General features: G+C 42.0%; 1 protein-coding gene across 1 annotated transcript in view; it reads right to left on the reverse strand.

Moving 5' to 3' along the window:
* Positions 1–15,151, reverse strand: part of CABP7 (calcium binding protein 7) — a 58,744-nt gene extending 43,593 nt beyond the window's left edge. The window contains exon 1 of the mRNA XM_066601962.1: positions 15,043–15,151. Within this exon, the coding sequence (XP_066458059.1) occupies positions 15,043–15,151 (109 nt within the window). The remainder of the gene's footprint in view (positions 1–15,042) is intronic.
* Positions 15,152–22,459: the final 7,308 nt, after the last annotated feature.

The raw sequence follows: 22,459 nt of genomic DNA on the forward strand, positions 1-22,459 counted from the left end.
TTGGCTGAGAGAAGCTCCCTGTCACACCACCCTCTGGAAATGTAATTTGTGCTGAAATGCTGTTTTTTTGTTGGAACTTTACTGAAGTTACGTAGACAGGCATCACTGACTGTTCCCAGTTTGTCCAGAAAGTTATCCTGTGTGTGGACTGCTTTATGACAACTTCGGGATTCACCGCATTGGATGGAACAGTGGCATCACGAGGGACAACTGACTTTAAGGTAACCACTAGTTACCCTTTCCCTGTGACCTCTCCCAGCAGTATCCTACAGTAGATACACTGTGTCCTTGCGGAATCCATGCTGAGAATTATGTATGAAGATTTGCCAATTGAAAGGGACTAGATCCATGTGCGTATCCGCAGCTATACATCTGCATAGCCAAGGCAGAACTTTGCAGCTCAACAGTGGATTTCTATTGCAGTTTTTGGAGGTGGAATCCTTATCGGATTTCACTGTCTAAACATACCCTAATAGGATCTGTTAGATTTTTGTAGATCCATGTTTAACTGTAAGAATAGGTCAGGAACACCATCTTTTCTCCTTAGGGAGGGCATCTAGAAGGTGAGTGAGTGAGCAGACTTATAATGCCATTCATGCTCCTCTGGGTAATATGCAAATAAGGGAGCCGGAACAATACCTCTGCAGCGCCACCTATTGGAAGGCAGCATTGCAGACTGCAAAGTAATTCTTTATTAGGATATGCATATAGGTGAGAAGGAAGGACTCATAGTGAGTTAAAAATAAGGTCTCCTTCTGTCCACAGCAGTCACTTGAAATATAAAATTTGAGAACGCTTACTTACACTCACTGAAGTAGAAAAAAGAGTGGATCAAACATAATCGGGAATGTAGCAACTGGCAGCCCATGGCTCCTCAAAGAGCCCAACACAAATTGAAAGCAAGTCACTTTCTCAGACTCCTCTACTTCACAGGACCCCCCCCCAAAAAAAGTATGGGAGAATGAGTTCAATGATCATCCCATCATTCTCCAATTCAGGGTGGGAAAGAGGCAAACATTTGCCCGATCCTTCTGTGCTGGAATTTACAGTAGGGTATATATGCTCATGCATTTCCCCATATACCCTATTGTGGTCCACTCATAGGACCACTCATAGGATCACCCACTGGAATACTGAATCATTTCTCACAAAACTATATATCAATTTGCTCTTCTCCTTCTGTTCTTCAACATGTTGCCTAATGATTTGGCAGCATGTTTCAATGTGACAGGTTCCCTTTAATTAATATTATAGAGCAAGATTAATTGTAGACTAAATACTTGTACATTAATTCTTATAAAGTTCTACAGACTTTAGATCACTAACCAAGATATGGCCCCTGACATGTTCAAATACATAAATACCTAGTTCCTCTCACCATGTCTAAACTCATGAGAATACACATAACACAAATATATTTAGGCAAATTCACAGAAGAAACAAAGAGCATTTACACTTTGGGCACGTGTTTGCAGAATGCAAATGATCGTGACTGAAATGAGTTGTAATTTAATTTCAGTTATTAGTGCAGACAAAGTCAGGTTGGGTCTTGTCATGATGCTACTTCTTGCTATTATGGCGGGTGAGAAAAAGCAATAAATAGCAGTGAACCTGTTGTCCCACGCAACACTTTGGAAAATACTGTAATGTATTTAACCAACGCATATGCTAATTGGACTTTTAACACTTAGAGTGTATTATATAACCTTTGCACCCGGTCTGGCGAGATGGAAGTTTGAGAGAATTTAGCACTTACAGAGCAGCATTCATAATCCCAGCAAAGGCATGTGTAACACCATTGGGTTATCATCGTCACTCAGCTGCACGTATGCTGATGTTTAGGTGGCATGGGTTTTTGTGATGTGATCAATTAAAAAGTCTTTGAGACCTTCAAAAACCCGCTTGGTTTAGCAAGAGAAAATAAAAAAGCAAATGATGCAGACGACCTGGGTGGAAAGCATTATTATTAGAAAAGTCGTTAGAAGAAAACAAGGTTGCAGGAAGTCACTGAAGGTTTTGCAGATTTGTGATAGGAGTTTAGATTTTCAGTATAAAAGAAGGCCAAATGCGATTAGCTGCTCCACAGTGTGAGGCGAGTCTTGATAAAATGCAAACTCCCACGTAAAATGTGAGGGCAAGAGTCTTCACAGAAGTAGACCAATTAACAGGGAGTCAAAGTATGGCAGAAGGAAAGAAATGGATTATGATCTTAATAGCTTCAGGTCTGAAAAATGAGAATAATTTAAAAAGCTTTTGAAGATGGATGCAGGAGGACTTTGATTGTAATAAATGTCTTATAGAACAGGTTAAGGTAACCCCCAGAAAAGGTGGGTTTGATGGTAACATTTAGATGTTTGTAATAGGTAGTACTTTACAGGAAGAAATATCACTAGTTCTATTTAAAAGGGTTTTACAAGTCATTTCTTTTAGATAGTTTTGAGCTCCCCATGTCCAAAACTATATAGAAGAAATATACTCACCGCAACACCGAACCGCTGATGCAGCAGTCCGGCGATGTGGCATATGACATGTGACGTCACTCAGCCAGCAGGCTTGGCGACTTCCCATAAACCTGTCACTTGGACTTCTAATTATGGGACGTCGCAGATGATGTCCCTCCCATTGGCTGCAGCAGTCAGGTGGGTGAACAACCCCACAGTAGCGGGGCAGCAGCGTGCAGCGCCATGTGAGTATATGTGTTTTTTAAACACAACTTGTCTCCTCACTGCCACCAATAGTATAATATCTCTCTATATATTAGATATATTGAGATAACACAGCGGTTGTTTAGTACTCAAGGGCTGCTGTTTAAACTGAACGATGAGAGATCAGCTGATTAAAAACTATGTGTTATTATCACGCGTGAGTTCCATCCATAATGCTATCGGACGGAACTTGCGTGTGAAACTCTCCTGTGTGAGTACACCTCTAGATGAACACCTCTAGATGAACAGGAGATGGAGATAAAACCAAAACATGTCCTACGTAACTGTTCTGTTTGGCATTGTCATTGGTTTGGATGAAATTGTAAGGAGTAACAATGTTCCTTCATCTTCTTGAATTTCTCCTATGCAAGTGCCCTGTTCGGCCTCATTACCTGGAATCTTATGGGTTAAAAATTGCCCATCATGAATTTTAATATTATTTTTGATCTTGTCAAATTTCTTCTAGATAATGACAGCAGAAACGCCCATCAGAATGGACCACAATACGCTGCCGAGTGAACATGATTGCTGAAAGCTATTTCTGAACAGGTCTACAAGACACATCCGATCAGCTTCTTCAGGAACAGACAAACCTCTTAGACTTGTTTGGACGTAATTATTATTACCAAAAATGGCGTAACAAACACTAAAAACTGATTTGATTAAATGCACCTGTAAGAGGGGTGAATGGTGCCCTGCTTCCCTCTTAGTGAAGCATCTCAGCCGCTCTGACAAGCCGCAATGACAGTGCTTATCCCCATCCCTTCCAGTCAGTGAAGTCCTCGGTAGGGGGAAGCAGGGAAAAAGAGATTGAACCGTGCACGAGAAAATAAAATTTGGGAGTACAAATTTATGGTCATGTTTGATACGCTCAAGAATGGAATGAACCTCAGCCCAGGATTCTTGTATAAGTGGAAAGTATGAAAGGTCTGAAGGTGCTCTAGAGGGATGTCCTCCTTCAAATCATAATTTTTTTTTTAATTTTTAAAAAATGTTTTCCTTTCTTTAAGTAGTATATAGTGAACAGGGCTAAGCCTTAACTTCCCCTTTGGAAAATGAGCTCAAACTTTCTCGGTACCTCAAGCACCATAGAATCTTGCCACAGCAAGAAGATGAAGACCCACAGGGACTGTTTTGAAAAGACTAGACAGAGAGGGAAAGCAGAGCTGAGGTGGCAAAGGACTGCGACTGAGGCGATGGAGGGGTTGCCACGGAGGCCCGAAAGGAGCAGGATTGATCAGCACAAACCAGGAGACAGAGAAATGAGCAGACAGTAGCATTCTTGACCCTGGTCTTGAGTATGGGTCAGTAGAAGCAGCAATTCCCACTCAGCAAACCGTAAGTGAGGCCAGCCTCATCTAAGATGCTAGATGTGCACACCAGTAGGGTAAAACTAGTTATCCAGCAGTCCTGCTGCAGGTGACTGAGACACACTGAGGAAATCAGACTGTCAATACTTATTTAATAGTTTGAACCCCTGTTCAGGGTCTGAGATATTTTTTGCAAGTCGGAAAGTGAAAGAACGTGTCAGGTAACTCAGGTGATAAAAAGAGATATAGCAAGTATGTTCTCTAAGCGTTATTCCTGATACCATACTGATCGTAGTAGAGTGTTAATTATATTGCTTAGAAAGTATGACTATGCAATAGTTAATAGCATGTTGTGAATCGAAGGGAAAGTTCAATTGTCTTTTTTGTTACCATCACATTGTTTATTAATGTTTTTTTTTTTTTTTTTTTTAAATAACTACTGTACGCTTTGGTTACTCTATCTGCTGCATCGTATCCTGAATCCTGTGTCGTTACACCTCCACCATAAGGATGTATTAATGCTTCGATATTCAATGTGACAGATGGTGGTGTTAAGAAGGAACATGGGGTGACTTACCCATTAAATGTAAATTGTTGACAACGGTGAAGATACATTAGCATTATTATACTATTATTGGAATGACATTGTACTATTCACAGAAAGAAAGACTTAAAACACCTAATAGTGCACATTAAATACAGAGAATAACTAGAATCAGAGGCAGAATTATGGCTAGAGGGCAAATCATAACTCAATAAGAGAACATTACATAGCAAGAAACAGGAAGAAAGTAGAATAAGACATCTCATTTATGTCACACATCCGCCTGTACTTTACACAGCATGACCTAGAGGGCTATATTAAACATTTCTCATTTCACATACTACTCACATAACCTACAAAAATACTCCTTAAATAAGTTTGGTGAAGAAAAAAAAAGGAGAGACCAATGCAGCATTTTCCAGGAGTGGCACAAGCTAACAAATGCCTGAGAGCATGATGTACTTAAATGTTATTTGAAGACAAGCGAAGAATTTATCTCTTCAAATAGCGTCTGTAATAAAAACCCAATATTTGCCCTATGTACGTTTCAATTTTAGGACATATCTCTCCATAAAAGCGTGTTTTATTTTATAACTGCATATCACTGAGGTACTGTATGTTCTTAGTTCTACATCTTATTATGTAAAATCTCAGTATTCCTGCTGGGTCACTCAATACAGAGATATTTGCGAACATCAAAGGAGAAAGCAAAACTAAGAGTACTTTGCTTTGACTGGTACTAGATGAAACATTGGGCATGAAGGAATGCAACGGAAATGACACTGACTACTATATGGATACTGTATGTACTATTGGAAACCAGAGGTTTAGAATAATTATAGCTGGTAGCCACCAAAATCTAAGCTCTATATCTACAGAGGGTGGACAAAAATATGGAAACACCATACGAAATGAATGATGCTTTAATAATCATTAGCACTGAGCTGCCCTTTTGATCCCTGTTTAGTTGAGAGCTTTCCCGACAAATTTGTGTTTACTTCACTTCTTGCCCTGCTCTGAGTGATTTGGGGAGCCAGCTGGTAACAGCAGGTAAGTGGTTCAAAGCCCTGAGTAATGAAATCTTGATGCTTGGGTAGATGTTCACTTCTGCCCAGCAGCATTTGTGTCATATTACCTCCACTAAAAATCAGTCCCTACATGTCTTATTGAAGTATAATTTATAATCCCGTGTAATTTAAGGATTGCATTTCGTACGGTGTTTCCATATTTTTGTCCATCCCCTGTATGTTATAATACAATTATATAAAGTAAGAAAAAAAAAGGAGAGAGCCAGACCAAGCACCCTCAACTGGGATATTTCTCTGAGCTTTGGTCTAGGTCGGAGATGTAGTATCACTCTCCTTTCATACCTGCCAACACGTCACGCCAGTGACTCAGTCTTTTTCACAATAACAAAGTCATAGGCACTGTATGTAGCATTTGGCACTAGGAAATAGGCATAATGTATACAAATAGAAACAATGTTTCTCAATGTTCCTAAACCAAGTACTGCCTAATGAAACAAATTACAGTATATCAAAAGTACCCCCAACTGTACCTACAGGGTGAGAAATGATGGCCTAGAAAACATTATCCACCGACAGTGGAGCAAATTACTACAGTGCTTTGGGTCAGATAAGTGTCTCGGTTTAAAGACATATCCCTGCTTTTGTGTTATGTCAGTCATCTTCACTTGGCAGCACATAATCCTTTCACTCCATTCTCAATAATAATCTCTATGGAAAGTTCACAACACAGTCTGGGTTGGCGTGTGAAGTTTGCACGCAGAGATCGCGGATGTACTATTACGTACTTTGCATCACATACTTTGATATATGAAATAGATTATGCTTTTGTACTGCTATCTATAGAGTATAAGGTAGAAGAGAGTTTTAGTGTGATTTCATATGGTCGGTTTTGATGCTATTTTCTTATGTGGTATGAGTGGCTCCAAAAAAAGAGAAGCAGAATCTTTGCAATATATTTCCCCTCCTTTAACAATCCACTTCTGACATTGGCTTCAAAAGCAGCTTTAAAGACTGCATCAAAATGTGATAACACCCTAAGGCCCCATTCAACTTGCTGCAGATTCTTCCACATTGAATCTGAAGCATGTAACACCTGAATTCTGCGGTGGATTCATGGCTAATTTCACCTCGTTGCATTGAAATAGATGGAATCTGTAGTGGAAATCCAGAATAAAAATTGACAGGCTGTGATTCTAAAAATCCATCAAGTTCCAAAAATTCAGCAGCACTTGGATAACATTTAACAACATATCACCCACATGTCAGGTACTTTAACCCTTGGCAGATTTTACCTGCACAAATCTGTGATAAAACCCTTAGGACTGGGTCTTTTAAAGAGAAACTGTGAGCCCCATAAACTAAAGTTATGAAGTCATAGGACCTGAAATGTTGATTCCAGGGATAGGACTTTCACACTTACCCTCCTCAGCGTTCCAGCACTGTCCTATCATTCTATGTACATGCCTAAAGAGTCTATGATCCGCATGCGACCGCAGCTTTGAGAACAGACAGTGAGGGAACGCTGAGGAAGGAAAGCATAAGAGTTAGATACATAGATTCAGCGTTACAGCTCCTAGGAGTCTAGAACTTAAGAGTCTATAACTGTCAGTTTAGGAACTGACAGATTCCCTTTAACTGTGAAGACACCATTGTAGAATGCAGCGCACTGTTACTAGAGTCACAGACAATTCTTTGCTTAATACTCCCAAATTACATTTTGTCAGTTCATTTTTATAATGCATAACAACTATACTGAGAACAAGCATATTCTAGTTAATTTGATACTGCTGTTTCTGAATCACCAATTGTTGTTTCTGAGGGTTTCAATTATATTTGCAATGGGACATTAAACATAGTTACAGCTGTAGTGTACAAAAGGCAGCTTATACAAAGGGCCAATAATTGACAAGTGATTTGCGGTTGTTGCCACAATATTGTGTATTTCATCCGCACTGTGATCAATAGATGCTGCATGCAGCTGGTTCCTTGCTTACATTTGAACAAAGGCGTCTCTACTGCATACGGCATGAGTGGAAGGCCCCAGTCTCAGATGGGTATGTGTACTGCCAGTATTCTTGAAACATCTGTTATTTTATATATGAATATAATTTAATAAAAAAATCAGTTTTGTTTTTTTTCCCGCTTCTTTTAGGATTCCCCATTAAAATGACCCATGGTTTAAATGTGTATGAAAGCCATAGATATATTTTTTCATAAAAGTCTCCATTTTTTTATTGTTAGCATAAATGCCTCTGCATGGTTAGTCTAAATGATTTCTCACTTTTCGCTGTGTTGCAAACAGTAGGTGGCTGCATTATCACTAATTGGTTGGTAGTGTTATCTATAGCCTATGAAGACTGAGCTAGGCTAAAGTAGGTCACAGTAACACTGGAGATATTAGGCAACTGGTCTGATATTGAAGAATATGCAAAGCTTCAGTAATGAAACATTAAGTGTAAAGGACCTTTCACACATAGCAGAATATTCTGCAACAATGTTGCGGACTATGCCTACCTAAGGAATATTCGACACCCAAATCTGCCCTGCTAACGTGCGGATTTTGCTGCAGAATTGAAAATAGCAGAATTCTACTGGCAATTCCACACCAAAATCCACAGTTAGCCATGCGGGTTTTGGTACGGAATTCAGGAACGGCACATTCTACAACACTGTTGCAAAATATACTGTCCTGTGTAAAAGATTCCTAAGGACTCTTTTAGAGGGCCTTGTTTTTTGCAGTACATTCATGGACCCAAGTTAAGCTATTCCTTACGTATTTTAGGCCTTCTGCAGTGTTTTTGTGAGCATAAATTTGCAACGTATTCACACTCGCAAAAAACAAAAGCAGAAGGCCCATTGTTTGGATGCAAAATATGCAGTGAAAACGCACTTGCCAATTCACTTCTATGGCCTATTTCGGTATGTAATACACATTAAAATAGGTCATGCTGCATATTTTTGACACAAAAGAAAATCATATGAAAAATGCACAGATGTGGATGAACCCACTGAAATCAATGGATTTTACTCACTATTAGAGGTGAGCGAGTATACTCGCTAAGGCACTTTACTCGAGCGAGTAGTGCCTTGGCCGAGTATCTCCCCGCTCGTCTCTAAAGATTCAGGGGGAAGCGCCGGTGACAGGTGAGTTGCGGTGGGGGGGGGGGGGGGGAGGGGAGAGGGAGAGAGAGATCTCCCCTCCGTTCCTTCCCGCTCTCCCCCACCGACCACCGAATCTTTAGAGACGAACGGGGAGATACTCGGCTAAGGCACTACTCGCTCGAGTAATGTGCCTTAGCGAGTATACTTGCTCATCTCTACTCACTATATATTAGATCCATAAAAGATATGTGCGTATTACTCTGCGCAATTACACCTGTGTGGCTGAGTCCTTAAATGTGATATTAAAAGTTATTACAATGCAATTAGAGAAATGTGCTTGGAAAGGGTTTAACCAGACTGCCGTAAAGCTATTTACTAAGCCTGAACATGACTAATTTGCTTCTACATTGGTTAACCAATGTATCGGGTGTTTCAGTGGCTCAGCAAATAGCATTGTTGCTTTGCAGAACTGAATCATAAATTTGAATCAACTAAGGAAAACAACTGCATGGAGTTTTTATGTTGTCCATGTTTTTGGCTGAGTTTGCTTTGCGTACTCTGATTTTTCCTATACTCCAAAAAATAGACTGATAGGTTATTTGACCCTGGAGTATACAGTAAGGCCGCCTGTCCACAGGCGATTTTACATTCCGTGACCCGCAGCGATAATCCGCACGCGAGACACGCATGAAATGCTTTCCATAGGATGCTTATGGAAAACGCAGCTCGCTGTCCAAGAGCGGAAATCCATTGCGATTTTCCGCTTGCTTAATAAAAATCGATGCATGCTGCGAATCCACACATTGAAGCTTCCATTGAAGATAAATCGCAATGACTTTTAAGGTTCTTCCATGGCGGAAATCCGCTTGCGAAATCCGACCTGCCCGTGGACAGGCGGCCTAAGTCTATGATAGGGAAATTAGATTGTGAACCACAGTGGAGACAAGGACTGAGGTGAAAGGTGACAATTCCTGGATATCGCTGCAGAATATGATGGTTCTATATAAGCAGTAGGCTATAAAGATCTATATTCGTAGAGCCAGTTTATTTTCAAAAGGTTTTCTTTTCAAGGATCGTTATCCTAGCTGCATCAAAGGCATACAGTTAAAACAGAGAACAAATGTAGTGACCATATGAATGGGCCAGAGTGCAATCCATGAATTATACATTTAACAGGAGACCAAATAAAGAGGAATATGAAAGAGAAAACATGTTAATAAAGCAATTACATAGAATGCAAAACATATGTTCATATCGGTTTTGAGCTTAAATGGTCACTATTCAACAAACATGTAATTCTGTGATAGCCAATGTGATATCTAGCAAAACTGCTAATTACTTTATGTACCTAAAATTACATTTTTGAGTTGAAAAATCCCTTGAAGGTGCAGGCCACTAGTAGTCTTCCTTCTTTCTAATTTGCTAACCACTGCCTGTTGTCCCATGAAGGTGAAGTCCATCTCTAGTAGCAGAGAGAACAGCAGGAAGTATGTGTGAGGTTGTATGTGGGTGAGTCACGCTTCATGCTGCCCATAGAGGTCTCTGGAGAGGAGAAGCGTTGGACGGGGCAGGAGGTGGGAGAGAAACTCACCCTAACCTGGCTGCAGCAGCCATCTGGTAAGTGATTATTGTCTCTGACAACTAATGGAATCAGTCTACAATGCTCAGTATTGCTGTATAGTGTTGTGCATGGTGATATTATTTCTGTGTTTATGCTACAAAACGTTAGTGAATAGTATCTGTTGTTTTCTCCATGTACAGTGTATAGGAGACATCATAGCACCAATCTCCTCTCACTAGCTCAGATGCAACTGAGCATTAGAAATAGAGCATGCAGAGAAGAAAACTGGTGATAAAAAGGTACAAGTCATATAATGTCCAGAAATAACATTATTCCTCATGTACTCACATGGCAGCTTATTCTGAAAAGTCATTAAAAATCTTAGCTATGCTTTAAGTATATCATGACTTAAATTTGGTGATTGGTGCTGAAAGACAGAAAAGGGTGAAACAACCCTGTTATGGCGCCTAAAGGTTTGTGCGGCTATAATGGAGCTGTAGAGGTAGGAGAGGTGTTGTAGCAATTATGGAGGTGCTGCCCAGCCAGATTAACACCCTATTAGAGGTGGGTGTGTAAAGGAAGCAGATTGATAAAAAACTGGTATGTGGTAATTTTTGATTACTTCTCTCCTCGACTAGAGGCTAAACATGTCTACTAACCAATGCCCTCTGCTTGGACCATTGATGTACAGTCATAAATAGTGGGTATCTCCCAGTTGTACCTAATCCAGCATAACTGAGGAAGAGGTCAGTTGCCTCGAAAAGTGTTTTACACTGGCTTATAGAATAAAAAGAAAAGTTGGATTTATCTTCCTATCTCTTGTTCATTTTATTGGAAGACTGCACTACACACCAGCTTTTTAGCACTTTGCATTGTGTTCAAATGAGATAAAGGGTAGAGAATATTAAATGGTCATCGGCAAGTCTTGCCTGATACTGTATATCTAGTCAGGGCTTGTTGGAGACATGGATTTCATACTTGGTTAAAATGTAGTCTGGTATAATTTCTGGTGGTTTCTTTTTTTTTTTCTTCAAATAACATAATTAGAATATTCTTTGTTTAATGACATTAAAGGACTAGAACCTGATTTCCATTTAGCAGCCATATGTATTCTGGCTGTCAATGTGAAACGTTGCACGTTTGTGTGTTTTATTATTGGTTGTTTATCACTCAGTAAGCATAGCTATAGGGAGCAAAGGGAACCATTTTTGCAATATTGCAGTCATCAAGGAAAGTAATTGATGGCATATAGAAGTGGCTGTTGGGTAGGACCACCATATGCGTAGTCACATTTAACATTGAGCTTGTTGCATGGTACTAGGCAAGGGTGTACATTCCATATAGCAGGCTCGTGTAGTTGGTATGGGTCCAATGAGGAACAAGGAGCCAGCATGGAATAGCCCTACCCTACTTATCCATAGGTACCATGGATTTAATAAAGAAATTAGGGTGTAACTTTCTCACTTTCTAATAATGGAAGGGGCAATAAAAAAACAGACCATGCTTTCAAGCATTTAAGTGGTTGTAAGTGAAGTATCACCATGTAAATTTTACTATGAAACCCATATCCTTTTTGAACACTTCTAATGGATGAGCCAAGTGCTTGATATATTTTTGATATGTTTATTACATTGCAGCCATAATTCAATTCATTCCATTAGTCTCATAATCAAATCGGGGGCGATATTGCTGTGACCCAATTACTATACAAGGTCCAGTTCAGTGAAGTGGAGAGGAAAGAACACTTATTTTGTAGTATTCCTTACAAACTGTTATTTTGGGTCCTTAGTAAATAGTACTTTCATCCAAGCTGTGGTTTAGCTATTTCATGTAAACTGGATATAAGATTCAAGAGAACTCTGAAGGGCTACGTCTGAAGATTTATAGCTTACTCACTCCCTGTGAAGTCAAGACAAAGGGGACCATCATGTTTTTAATGCCAGTTGCAAAACATCTGTTATCATGGTGATGTGCAAAACTATTTTTAAAGGAATATCTGTTACATAAATTATTTATACACACAACACAATCTTCACTGGCAATTCATCACAGTGACTGAAACGGCAACTTTGTCATTTATTTCTAGTGCACGGAAAAAAGGAATGATCTGTTTACTCTGCATTGCTAAAACCAAAGAAATTCCTCCTTCAAACCCCACTTGCTGCACATTGGAACTTTTGTACTTGGAAGGACCAGTACTGCAGTAAGTAATACTTGCATTGCCCTCAGACATTTGTATTTAGGACACAAATAAATGAGATGCTGTCTGAATGGTGCATGAGCTACATATTAAACCAGGTACAATTGTAAAGTGTAATAAATCCAGTCTGGAAAAAAAGCTTTATAAATCATTGCAATGCATTAGTTCCGCATTTAAATTAGGAGCCATCTGAAAGTTTTTCCTTGCCTCCAGTGGTCATTGGTACATTTCAGATAGGAACTGCTTACACTCAAGTGTCATGAATCCATCAACCCAACCAATCATCAAGATCAAAATAGAATTTCAGATGAACCATGAAACATATCACAGAAGATGTTAATGGGTTCTATAGAATCTATATGGTATTTATGTAACTGGATTTAGGACTTGCCCCAGTATATCATTCCAATATTGATTAGCAATAGCAATGGAATACGTTTATTATGTAACTCTTTACCTGAATACGTAGAAAATGATCAAACTGTAGAATACATACAATTTCATATCATCATCCAACAGCATAAAACACACTTTATTAGTTTTCATTATTCCGATTTACAGATTTTCTGACAAAGTATCAAATAATATCTCAAGGATTAAGAGATATGTACACCTTTGCAACCATTTCTTTTCATGTATACACATGACTGCACATGGTCTGCTTGTAGTCTGTAACCATGGAGACCACATATCTGCTTAGGAGCAGTAAAGACAAAATAGCAACAATGTAGCAGTCCGGCTCACCAAACTATCTGTGGATGCTTGGAGGTGCAGGGAGCAATAAGTCCAGCATCCATAAAATGTTAATTCATGCTTTATTAGGGTCCTCATTAAAATCTATAAGAGACATTCAAACATTAACTGCTTAAGCGCTTTAGGCCATTATCTTTGAATAGATAAAATAGCAAAATGTTCATCTCAAGACTATTTGCAAAGTTGCTTTCTATATACTTAAGGTGCTTTGGAGCAGTAGCATTGAAAGGACTTTAAAGGTGGCCAGACCCTCAGCTCTTAAAGGGGTCACCAGGATCATGAAGTTTGACTCAGAGCTAAGCTCCGAGTCACGGAGGTGGGCCGCACCAGCCTCTCCCCACCGGCAGCATGCAGAAGAGTGACAGCTCTCTCCCTATACACAAGAGGAGAGAGCTGTCAGCCTGCATGATGCAGACAAGGAGAAGCCGGCACGGCCAGCCTCTGTGACTCAGAGCTCAGCTCTGAGTCAAACTTCATGAACCTGGTGACAGAATCCCTTTAAGTACCATAGCAGATTCTACAGCCTTGAATTTCTGCATTTGCCTAATATTCGAAAACATTTTACCATCTGCACACCTACTTGCCCTTGGTTCAAACCGGTATAGAATTGTTATGCTTTCCCTATCTCATCTTTGTTAACATTTTAAAGTTAGTGTCAATATGTTGATTTGCTTTTGATGAAAAAGGCCAAACTTTTGCTTTGCAGGAAAAGGTCAAAACAAAGAAGGGACAAATTCAGACTTTGCTACAAAATAGTCATTTATCATTTTTAAACTGTGCCTACTGTTAGCAACCTTGAACATGAAATTGTCACAAATAATCACCAACGTGGCGGATATACTGTAAATGTCAGGTAGTCATAGATGACTGTTTCACAGTACCCCGAGAAGCTAATTCCTGGTGAACATAGGCCAACCCTCTGTTACACTATCAATTTAATCCATTTGCAGCTGCCCATTATTATCTATAGAAATCCAGAATAGTGGGGGTAGGGGACTATAATTTTACTAAATTATAAGGATAAGAGAAGCCTAATGCATTCAATAAAGAAAGCGAGCTGGTGTACTTTAACAAGGTTGATTATGGAAAAAGAAACTTCAAGCCCTGTTATATAATGCCATCAATAAAACAATGCAAACTGCCTGGGTAAACTACAGAGCACAGTGACTTTATGGCTGTAGACTTTGCAGTGGTATGGATTCAGTAGAGAGACAACAATCCCTATTAGCAGGCAGGGTATTACTTGGTGGCATTCCTATAGAGCCTCCTGGCTCCAGTTCCTGCTGTCAGCGCACTTATGACACCTGATTTACACCAATTACCATTCACTCAATACATCATCACCCTCACTGGACAAGTCAATGAATGAAATCCAGGAAAGACATATGGAAGCAGCCTCTCTACAGTCCAGATATCCTGTCTGCCATATTACAACCATCATCAATATTACAGACTGACGCAACCCTAACAAAAAAAAACCTGGCACAATCCTGATGTTGGTATGCCAGGGGTCACCTAGTGAATGGAGATTAATAATAAGAACATCTTCACCCATGTGCTCCTCATTACAATGTGTATACAATGCACATGGAATATGGACATTCTATCTCTATCTATACATGCACACAGAAGAAAAAGATACATTGTATCCATCTACATGCCACAGCCAGTTTTTCCAGCCCACTCCTCCTATGCACTTGTGTCCTGCTCACCTTTAGCTGACTCCCCCTAGATCACCCCCCACTCACCTGTTGAAGCCTCCCCCCTCCCCTCCTGGGTCAGTTCACCTACATAGAGGATGGCTGCCCCTAGAACTCCTCATGCCCCCCAGTGACTTACCCTCTATCTCGTCCTCGGGGAGCTGGGTGGGTGGGTGCTCTCGCAGTAATTCGGGGATAGTGTAGACCCCCCTGTACATTAACGCCGCCGTTACCGGGTGAAAAGGCATCTCTGCGGGCGAGGGGACACCCGGGGGCAGACACGACTCGAAGGGGCAGCATACGGAGTGACTGTCACCGAGAGACTGTCACCAGTGGATGGTCACAAAGCGCGGGCTCAGTCACTGGCCGAGTGTCACAGGTGAGCTGCATGCGGGCACATAGAGAGGGTCTGCTACCTACTGTGCCAATGTCAGCCAGCAGAATGAGGGGATGTCTTATGGAGAGACAGCCAGCAGAGTGATAGCATGTCACATGAAGAGACAGCAGAGGGATGAGGTGTCACACGAAGAGACGGCAGAGTAATGAGAGCGGAGAGATGAGGTGTTACACGAAGAGACGGTAGAAAGATGAGGTGTCACACGGACACAGAGAGAGAAAATGCTTCCAAAGAGACAGCAGGCACAAGAAATGTCACCTAAAGAGACAGCCGACACAAGAAATGTCACACGAAGAGACAGCAGAATGAGGCTGTCACCTCAGGAGAGAAAATGTCAGTCAGAAAGAGGCAGGAGAGCGCGGGAACGGCGTGTGAATGGGGAGAGAGACAGAGACGGCATGCGGTAGAACTCAGGTAGAGAGCAAGGAATGCCGAGAGACCTCTGCACTGTACAGAGACAGCGGAAAATGGAGAAAAGAGGGGGAGTTGGAAGAGATGAAAGAGAACATGTTAGACAGTGGGAAAAAAAGAGAAGGACAGAGAGAGGGAGACGGAGGGAAGGCAACAGGAGAGAAGAAGGAAGATACAAGGAGGATGGAGGGAGAAGGAAGGGAGAGGGAAGGAGGTAGGAGGGATACAAAGTGCACACAGGGCTAGATGAGGAGAACTACAGTCCCCAGCAGAGAACTACAGCCCTCACTCTACACTGCCATAACCCTCCTGCCTGCTGGGATCCCTCATCTCAATGAAGTGTTTTACTACCAGTCATTATTTACTCCACACATGCAGGCAGCCCTGACCTAGGTGAACCCCATAGCAAGAGCTGCGAGCTGCAATCTGCTGCAGTCCTCTATGACATTACACATCACACACTGGAAATGAGCAACACAGCTGCATACATCCATGGTGCTATGTGGGATTTGTCATTGATGAGAGATTTCTTTGTGTCTTGAATTCCAAATTGAGATATCGGAAGCCTGATGCAGAGTCTCTTCATTCTGCACTATTGTTCTACTGTAAATATGGACATATATATTATATGCCTGGTTCATTGTGTAAACATATTTATCGGAAAAGTCCCCATTGATCCTATAGACAGCTTTTTAGTTTTTCTCTTTATGATAATTGAGCTCCCACATCATTTACTTCATCAGTAATGTTACATTTATATCACACATGGAGGAGGTGGGCTCCCCTTCAAGGATTAGTTCTTGCCACCATGCTCAACATAATGCACTTGTTTGCCCTATTTCCATGCCCTTCTAAGACAGATTAGAATTGCCAACATGATGCTTTGGACATTTTCTACCTCTCCTGTTTTCTAATGTTGCAGTACTCCTAGAGTGAGAGTCCTGCAAAGGTTCATACCTCCCATGGAAAATGAAGCAGCAGCACCCTAAGCTGCAGCTCCCGTTACGGGTACAGTAGACAATTCTGGTTGGCCATTCCAGTTGACCCATTGTATCAAAAGGAATTGATGAACAACCTATAAAATATCAGGCTGGACTTCAGGATTTACTCATTTGAAGGAGGACCAAAGAAATCCTTAAGTCAGTGGATCCTAACCTTTTCAGCACTGGGGAACCCCTGAAATTTTTTTCTCTTGGGGAACCCCCTAACAATTCAGGTCACGTCCATATATGGTGGAAAATGTCCAGAAATCCATAATAAATGTGTGGCAAAATCTGCTGTAATAAATTTAGTTGCAGATCTTGCAGTAAATTTCAGCGACAGAATCAGCACAGCGCAGATTAGAAAATCATCAGCGTGCTCTGATTTCCATAAGGAAGTTTTCTGGTTCATGTAGATAGGATTTTTGCAAACCCAATTCATTTGCATTGAACTATAAATTGCTATTGGATTTAGGGTAGTTTAAGACGGACGTATTTGCGAGCGTTTTTGCGCATGCAAAAATTGTGTGCACAAGACACAGAGAAGAAAACCCATTGATTTCAATGGGTTAGTTCTCAGTTTTGCGCATGCATTTCTCATGCAGAAGCCTTTTGTTTGCTTTTCGTGTTTTTTTCCCAAACTCTATTGAAATCGATCAGTAAAAAAAAGTGGATCCATTTTTCTGTTTTATTTCAGTTTCTCTCCTCTAAAAACGGAGCAGAGAGACAGAAACCCTGAACTGAGCCCTAATGCAGGTGTGAAAGCAGCCCGAATAATTAGAAACTGGTTCTCACCTATGAATGGTGGCTTTGATGCTTAAAAGGGACAATTTCACAATGACAAAGACAAGCAAGCTGTCTGATCTGACCAGGAATGCTATTGTCACCAAGCACAAGCAGCCTAAAGTGTATGAGACTATCTTCAAAGACCTTAATGTCCTGACTTCAACAGTTCAAAATGTTATTAAGAAATTTGCTACTTGTAGAACAGCGAAGAACCTTCCAGGATGTGATGGAAAGACGAAAAATGGCAAGAGAACCTACAAAAGTTGGTTTGAAATGTGACAAAGAAACGATGTTCAACATCCAACTTTCAGGCTGAGCTTGAGACATCTGGAGTGAGGGTGTCAACTTCATACTAAATGCTGCACACCAAACAAAACAGGGCTCTATGAGCATAGGCAAGGAGGACTCCACTTCTTGAAGGGGTTGCCTGGTTACCAGACAACATTGCCCCCATAGCTCCAAATGTGTTAAAATACTTACCCCTCCTCTTCCTTGGGATCTGGCGCTGTAGTCCCATCATCGTCCCAGTGTTTGTTGTGGAAGATGAAGTCCCCTGACCACTGCTAGCAATCAGAGGTTGCAGCATTTATAGTTCTGCTCTTCTCATAAATTTATGGACCGTAAATCTGTAAGTCCATGGGAGGTCCTACCTCCTGCTAATCCCACCCACTTTTCTTACAACCTTTGAAAGGCTGCAGGAGGTGTGAAAAGTTGCAAATTCATAGAATGATAGAGTTGGAAGGGACCTCCAGGGTCATTGGGTCCAATCCCCTGCTCAGTGCAGGATTCACTAAATCATCACAAACAGACATTTGTCCTCCCTCTGTTTGAAGACTTCCATTGAAGGAGAACTCACCACCTCCTGTGGCAACCTGTTCCACTCATTGATCACCCTCACTGTCAGAAAGTTTTTTCTAATATCTAATCTGTGTCTCCTCCCTTTCAGTTTCATCCCATTGCTTCTAGTCTTTCATTTCGCCTTCACAAGGCCGAGAAAATCGTGTGAGATTTGTGCGTAACGAGACGCACAAATCTCGCATGAATATGAACCCCATTCTTTTGAATGGTGTCATATACATGAGCGTGGCGTATTCTAATTTTTCGTGTTAATCGGAACATATTGTTTTGAGCGGGACTGCAAAACACATCGCATGGCGTGCAATGTGAGGTTTCCCATTGAGAAAAATGGGAAACACTTGCCGATCCTCCGACATGGCTAAAAGGATCACAACTTCTGAGAAGTGATGGGAAACGTTTTTGACAGAAAAACGCCTCGCATCCGCGGATACCTCAGTGCGAGTTACACTGCCCCATATCATGCTTGCCCATGTGTAGAAAGCCTAACGGGAAGAGACATCAAGAGGCTTTCGAATATTGGAGATTCTGGGTGTAACCATATTCCTTGCACCCACTATAATTACTCCCCTGTGGGGGAGCCAGATATTGGGGGGGAAAGATAGCTATATACCAGGAGGGATAGAAAGCAATATACTAGGGGGGAGAGAGTTGTACACCTGGGGACAGAGCTATATGCTCAGAGGCATACCATTCATGACGTGTCTTGAGCTACTTGCCTCAGACAGCGTTCTTCCCTAACTGCATATTGCGGTTTTGCCACGCACAAAATTGTGCTAAAAATCCTGCAATTTTGAGGCAATTTATGCAGAGCCATGTTGTTTCTGACATGGCTCTGTTCAATCCTGGCATAGTCACTGTCTTTTTATTGCAATTTTGCTTAAAGTGCAGTAAAAACGTAGCATTGAAAGTCTGTCTGTAGGACCTTCCGAGACATCAAGGTCACATGGTCCTGCAGCCACATGGCAGACAGAGAAGGAGGATAAAGCAGAAGAAGAAGACTAGGCGGTTATAGTTTTTGTGTTTTCCTTGTGTATTGCCAAATGCATTAAATAACTCTGGGGTACATTTAGGCATGCACCTGAATTGTGTCATCAAAAAGTCTCAGTTTTAGGTGCAAGTCTCAAAAATTGCAACTTTTGCAGGTTTATGCAGCCCTGCCACTTTTGAAAAAGGCGGCATAGTGGTATAGGGCATGGTCACTATAGTTCATCATATTTACCATAAATTACACCAGAAACTGGCATAAATTAGCTGAAATCTATGCTAGCTTGTAGCCGATGCGGATGGTATAATGGCGCATGGGAGGCTCAAAGAAGGAGACAAATTTATTAAGAGGCTGTTACATTTCAGTCTAACTAAATATGTCCTAATTGGTATAAAAGTAATGTATTTAGAGGGCTTTTCCGTGAAAAATACTCAGGATAGGTCATCAATAGTTGATCGGCTGTGGTCCATCGCCTGGGACCCCAATTGATCAGCTGAGTGGGTACATGCTGTTAGTGCCACAATTACAGAACGATCGGAGATGACGCAGTGGAAGTCTATCCACCGACCTCTGTGAAGTGGCCGGTGCTTGTAACTGCAGGCACAGCTCTCTTTGAAATCCATGGATAGGTCATCAATAGTATTTTCCACGTAAAACCCCTTTAATAAACGATATAATGTGTGAGTGTGTGTAGTCACAGAAGTAGAATTCTGCTGACAATGTCATGCTGTGTGAAAGGTCCCTTATGGCCCACATCACAGTACTTCCCAAACCAGGCAAGGACGCTGGATTATGCTCTAGTTATCGCCCCATATCACTTCTTAATATTGATGTTAAGTTATTTTCCAAAATACTGGTGAACAGACTGGCTCCCATTCTCCCATCCCATATCCATAACGACTAAGTAGGTTTCATAAAGGGGCGTGAGGCTAGAGATAACACCAACAAGACCCTCCTCCTGATATCCCAGGCCCAACGCTTGCCGCAGCCATTCTGCCTCCTCTCAATAGACGCCGAGAAGGCCTTTGATCTCGGGAGTTGGGAATTCCTGGGTGCCTCATTGACGCATTTGGGTATAGGTCCGCGCTTCTTGAACTGGACCCTGGCGTTGTATGGGAATCCATCGGTGCAGATTCGAGTGAATGGCCTCCTCTCCGGCCCGGTACCTATCAGGAACGGGACGAGACAAGGATGCCCCTTGTCCCCCCTTCTGTACGCCATTGTTATGGAGCATTTGGCTGTGGCATTGCGAAGTAACCCAAAAGTACGGGGTCTGCAGGTTGGGAGTCAGTACTGTAAGGCAGCCCTCTATGCAGATGACCTTCTTCTATTTATATCTCAGCCCCGTATCACATTCCCAGCAATCCTACAGGAGTTTGCTCACTTCGGCCACCTGAGCAACTTCAAGGTAAACTTGCATAAGTCTGAGGCTTTGAATGTCTCGCCCTCCCCTAGCGAAGTAGCTCACCTAGCAGACCAGTTCAACTTCAAATGGCACTCAACCTCCATACAATATCTAGGGGTGCACATAGTGGCGGACATATCATCATTATACCATCTTAATTATGTTCTCCTACTATAAAAAGTGACAAAAGAACTGAATCGGTACGCTACTAAACAGTTAAGCTGGTTTGGGCGGATAAATGTTCTAAAAATGCACGTGACCCCAAAGTTCCTCTACCTGTTTCAGGCCTTGCCAATTAAGCTACCAGTACAGTATTTTAAACAGATTCACCAGCTATTTCGCAGATTCGTATGGAGAGGGAGAAATAGTCGCATTAGCTATCGAAGTATGTCACGCCTAAAGACCAGGGGAGGAGTGCGTCTCCCAGATCTTAAAATATACTACTCAGCGGCAGTTCTCACCAAACTGGTAGACTGGCAGCACCACTCAGCCTCAAAACAATGGGTGGGATTGGGGACAACACTAATCTGGCCCCACATGCGATTGCTACCTTGGATTAAGAGGGAGGATAGACCTACAGACCTGCCTCACACCCCGTTGACGTTGAACTGTTTGGAAGTATTGGACAGATCGACGACCAGAGGGGAGGTGACAGTCCGCAGGGGAGCCCTAACTCCGATATTTCATAACCCAGCATTTCCACCAGGATGGGGTAGACGAAATTTTCTGGGCTGGAGGGAGGAGGAAGACGTCTGATGGTGTCAGATTGTGGGCGCTGGGGGCTTCCCATCCATCAACGAGTTACAGACGTCCAGACCCAAGCAGAGACTGCTATGGATGGAATACCTTCAACTATGCTCATTCTGGAGGACTCAATTGGGGTCATGTAATTTTGGGGGCCCCCCCGAGCCCATTGAGGAATTGTTTCTAAGAAGTGAGCCCCCGACCCGGATCCTTTCTCGAATTTATAGAATCATCCTGGATGGGCTCACGCGGGGCTTACCATGCTATGTCAGGAAATGGGGGGGGGAGCTTTCGATGAAGTTGCAGGACTCTGATTGGGAGAAGGCCTTCACATTCGCAGACAAGCTACCCCTGGCCTGCGCTGAACAAGAAAAAAATTTTAAACTCCTTTCCTGGTGGTATAGATGCGCAGATGTAATCCATCACATTTTCCCCTCAGTCCCGGAGGAATGCTGGAGGTGCGGGTCCGAGCGGGGTACCATGCTGCACATCTGGTGGGACTGCTCACTTATCCAGCCTTTCTGGAAGAAAGTTTTTGAGCTGTATGAGGGGGCGTCGCGATGCGTAGCGGAGGTCACCACGCAGTTAGCACTGCTGTCAATTATCCCTAGCCCATTCGCCGCCATCAAAAAGGGGCTGCTACGACATTTCCTTACGGCAGCCAGAGCGGTTATCCCATGCCACTGGCGCAGCAACTCGGCTCCTTCAATCCTGGAATTCATTCAAGAACTAAACCAGTTAATGTACATGGAAGAACTAGGCGACAAAGGAGCGGAGGGACCCAGACTAAGTGATCGAGCTTGGGCGCTATGGAACACGTAATGTGACTCACCACAATTTCAGTTAGCAGTGTGGTGGTAACGCGATAGACCCTGGGGGGCATATGGAGCAGGTTCTCAGCCATAGTCTTAATCCGACAACTACCCTGTTTCCCCGAAAATAAGACACGTCTTATATTAATTTTTGCTCCCAAATATGCGCTACGTTTTA

This window comes from Eleutherodactylus coqui, chromosome 5 (genome assembly GCF_035609145.1).
Source record: "Eleutherodactylus coqui strain aEleCoq1 chromosome 5, aEleCoq1.hap1, whole genome shotgun sequence".
Classification (NCBI taxonomy): Eukaryota; Metazoa; Chordata; class Amphibia; order Anura; family Eleutherodactylidae; genus Eleutherodactylus; species Eleutherodactylus coqui.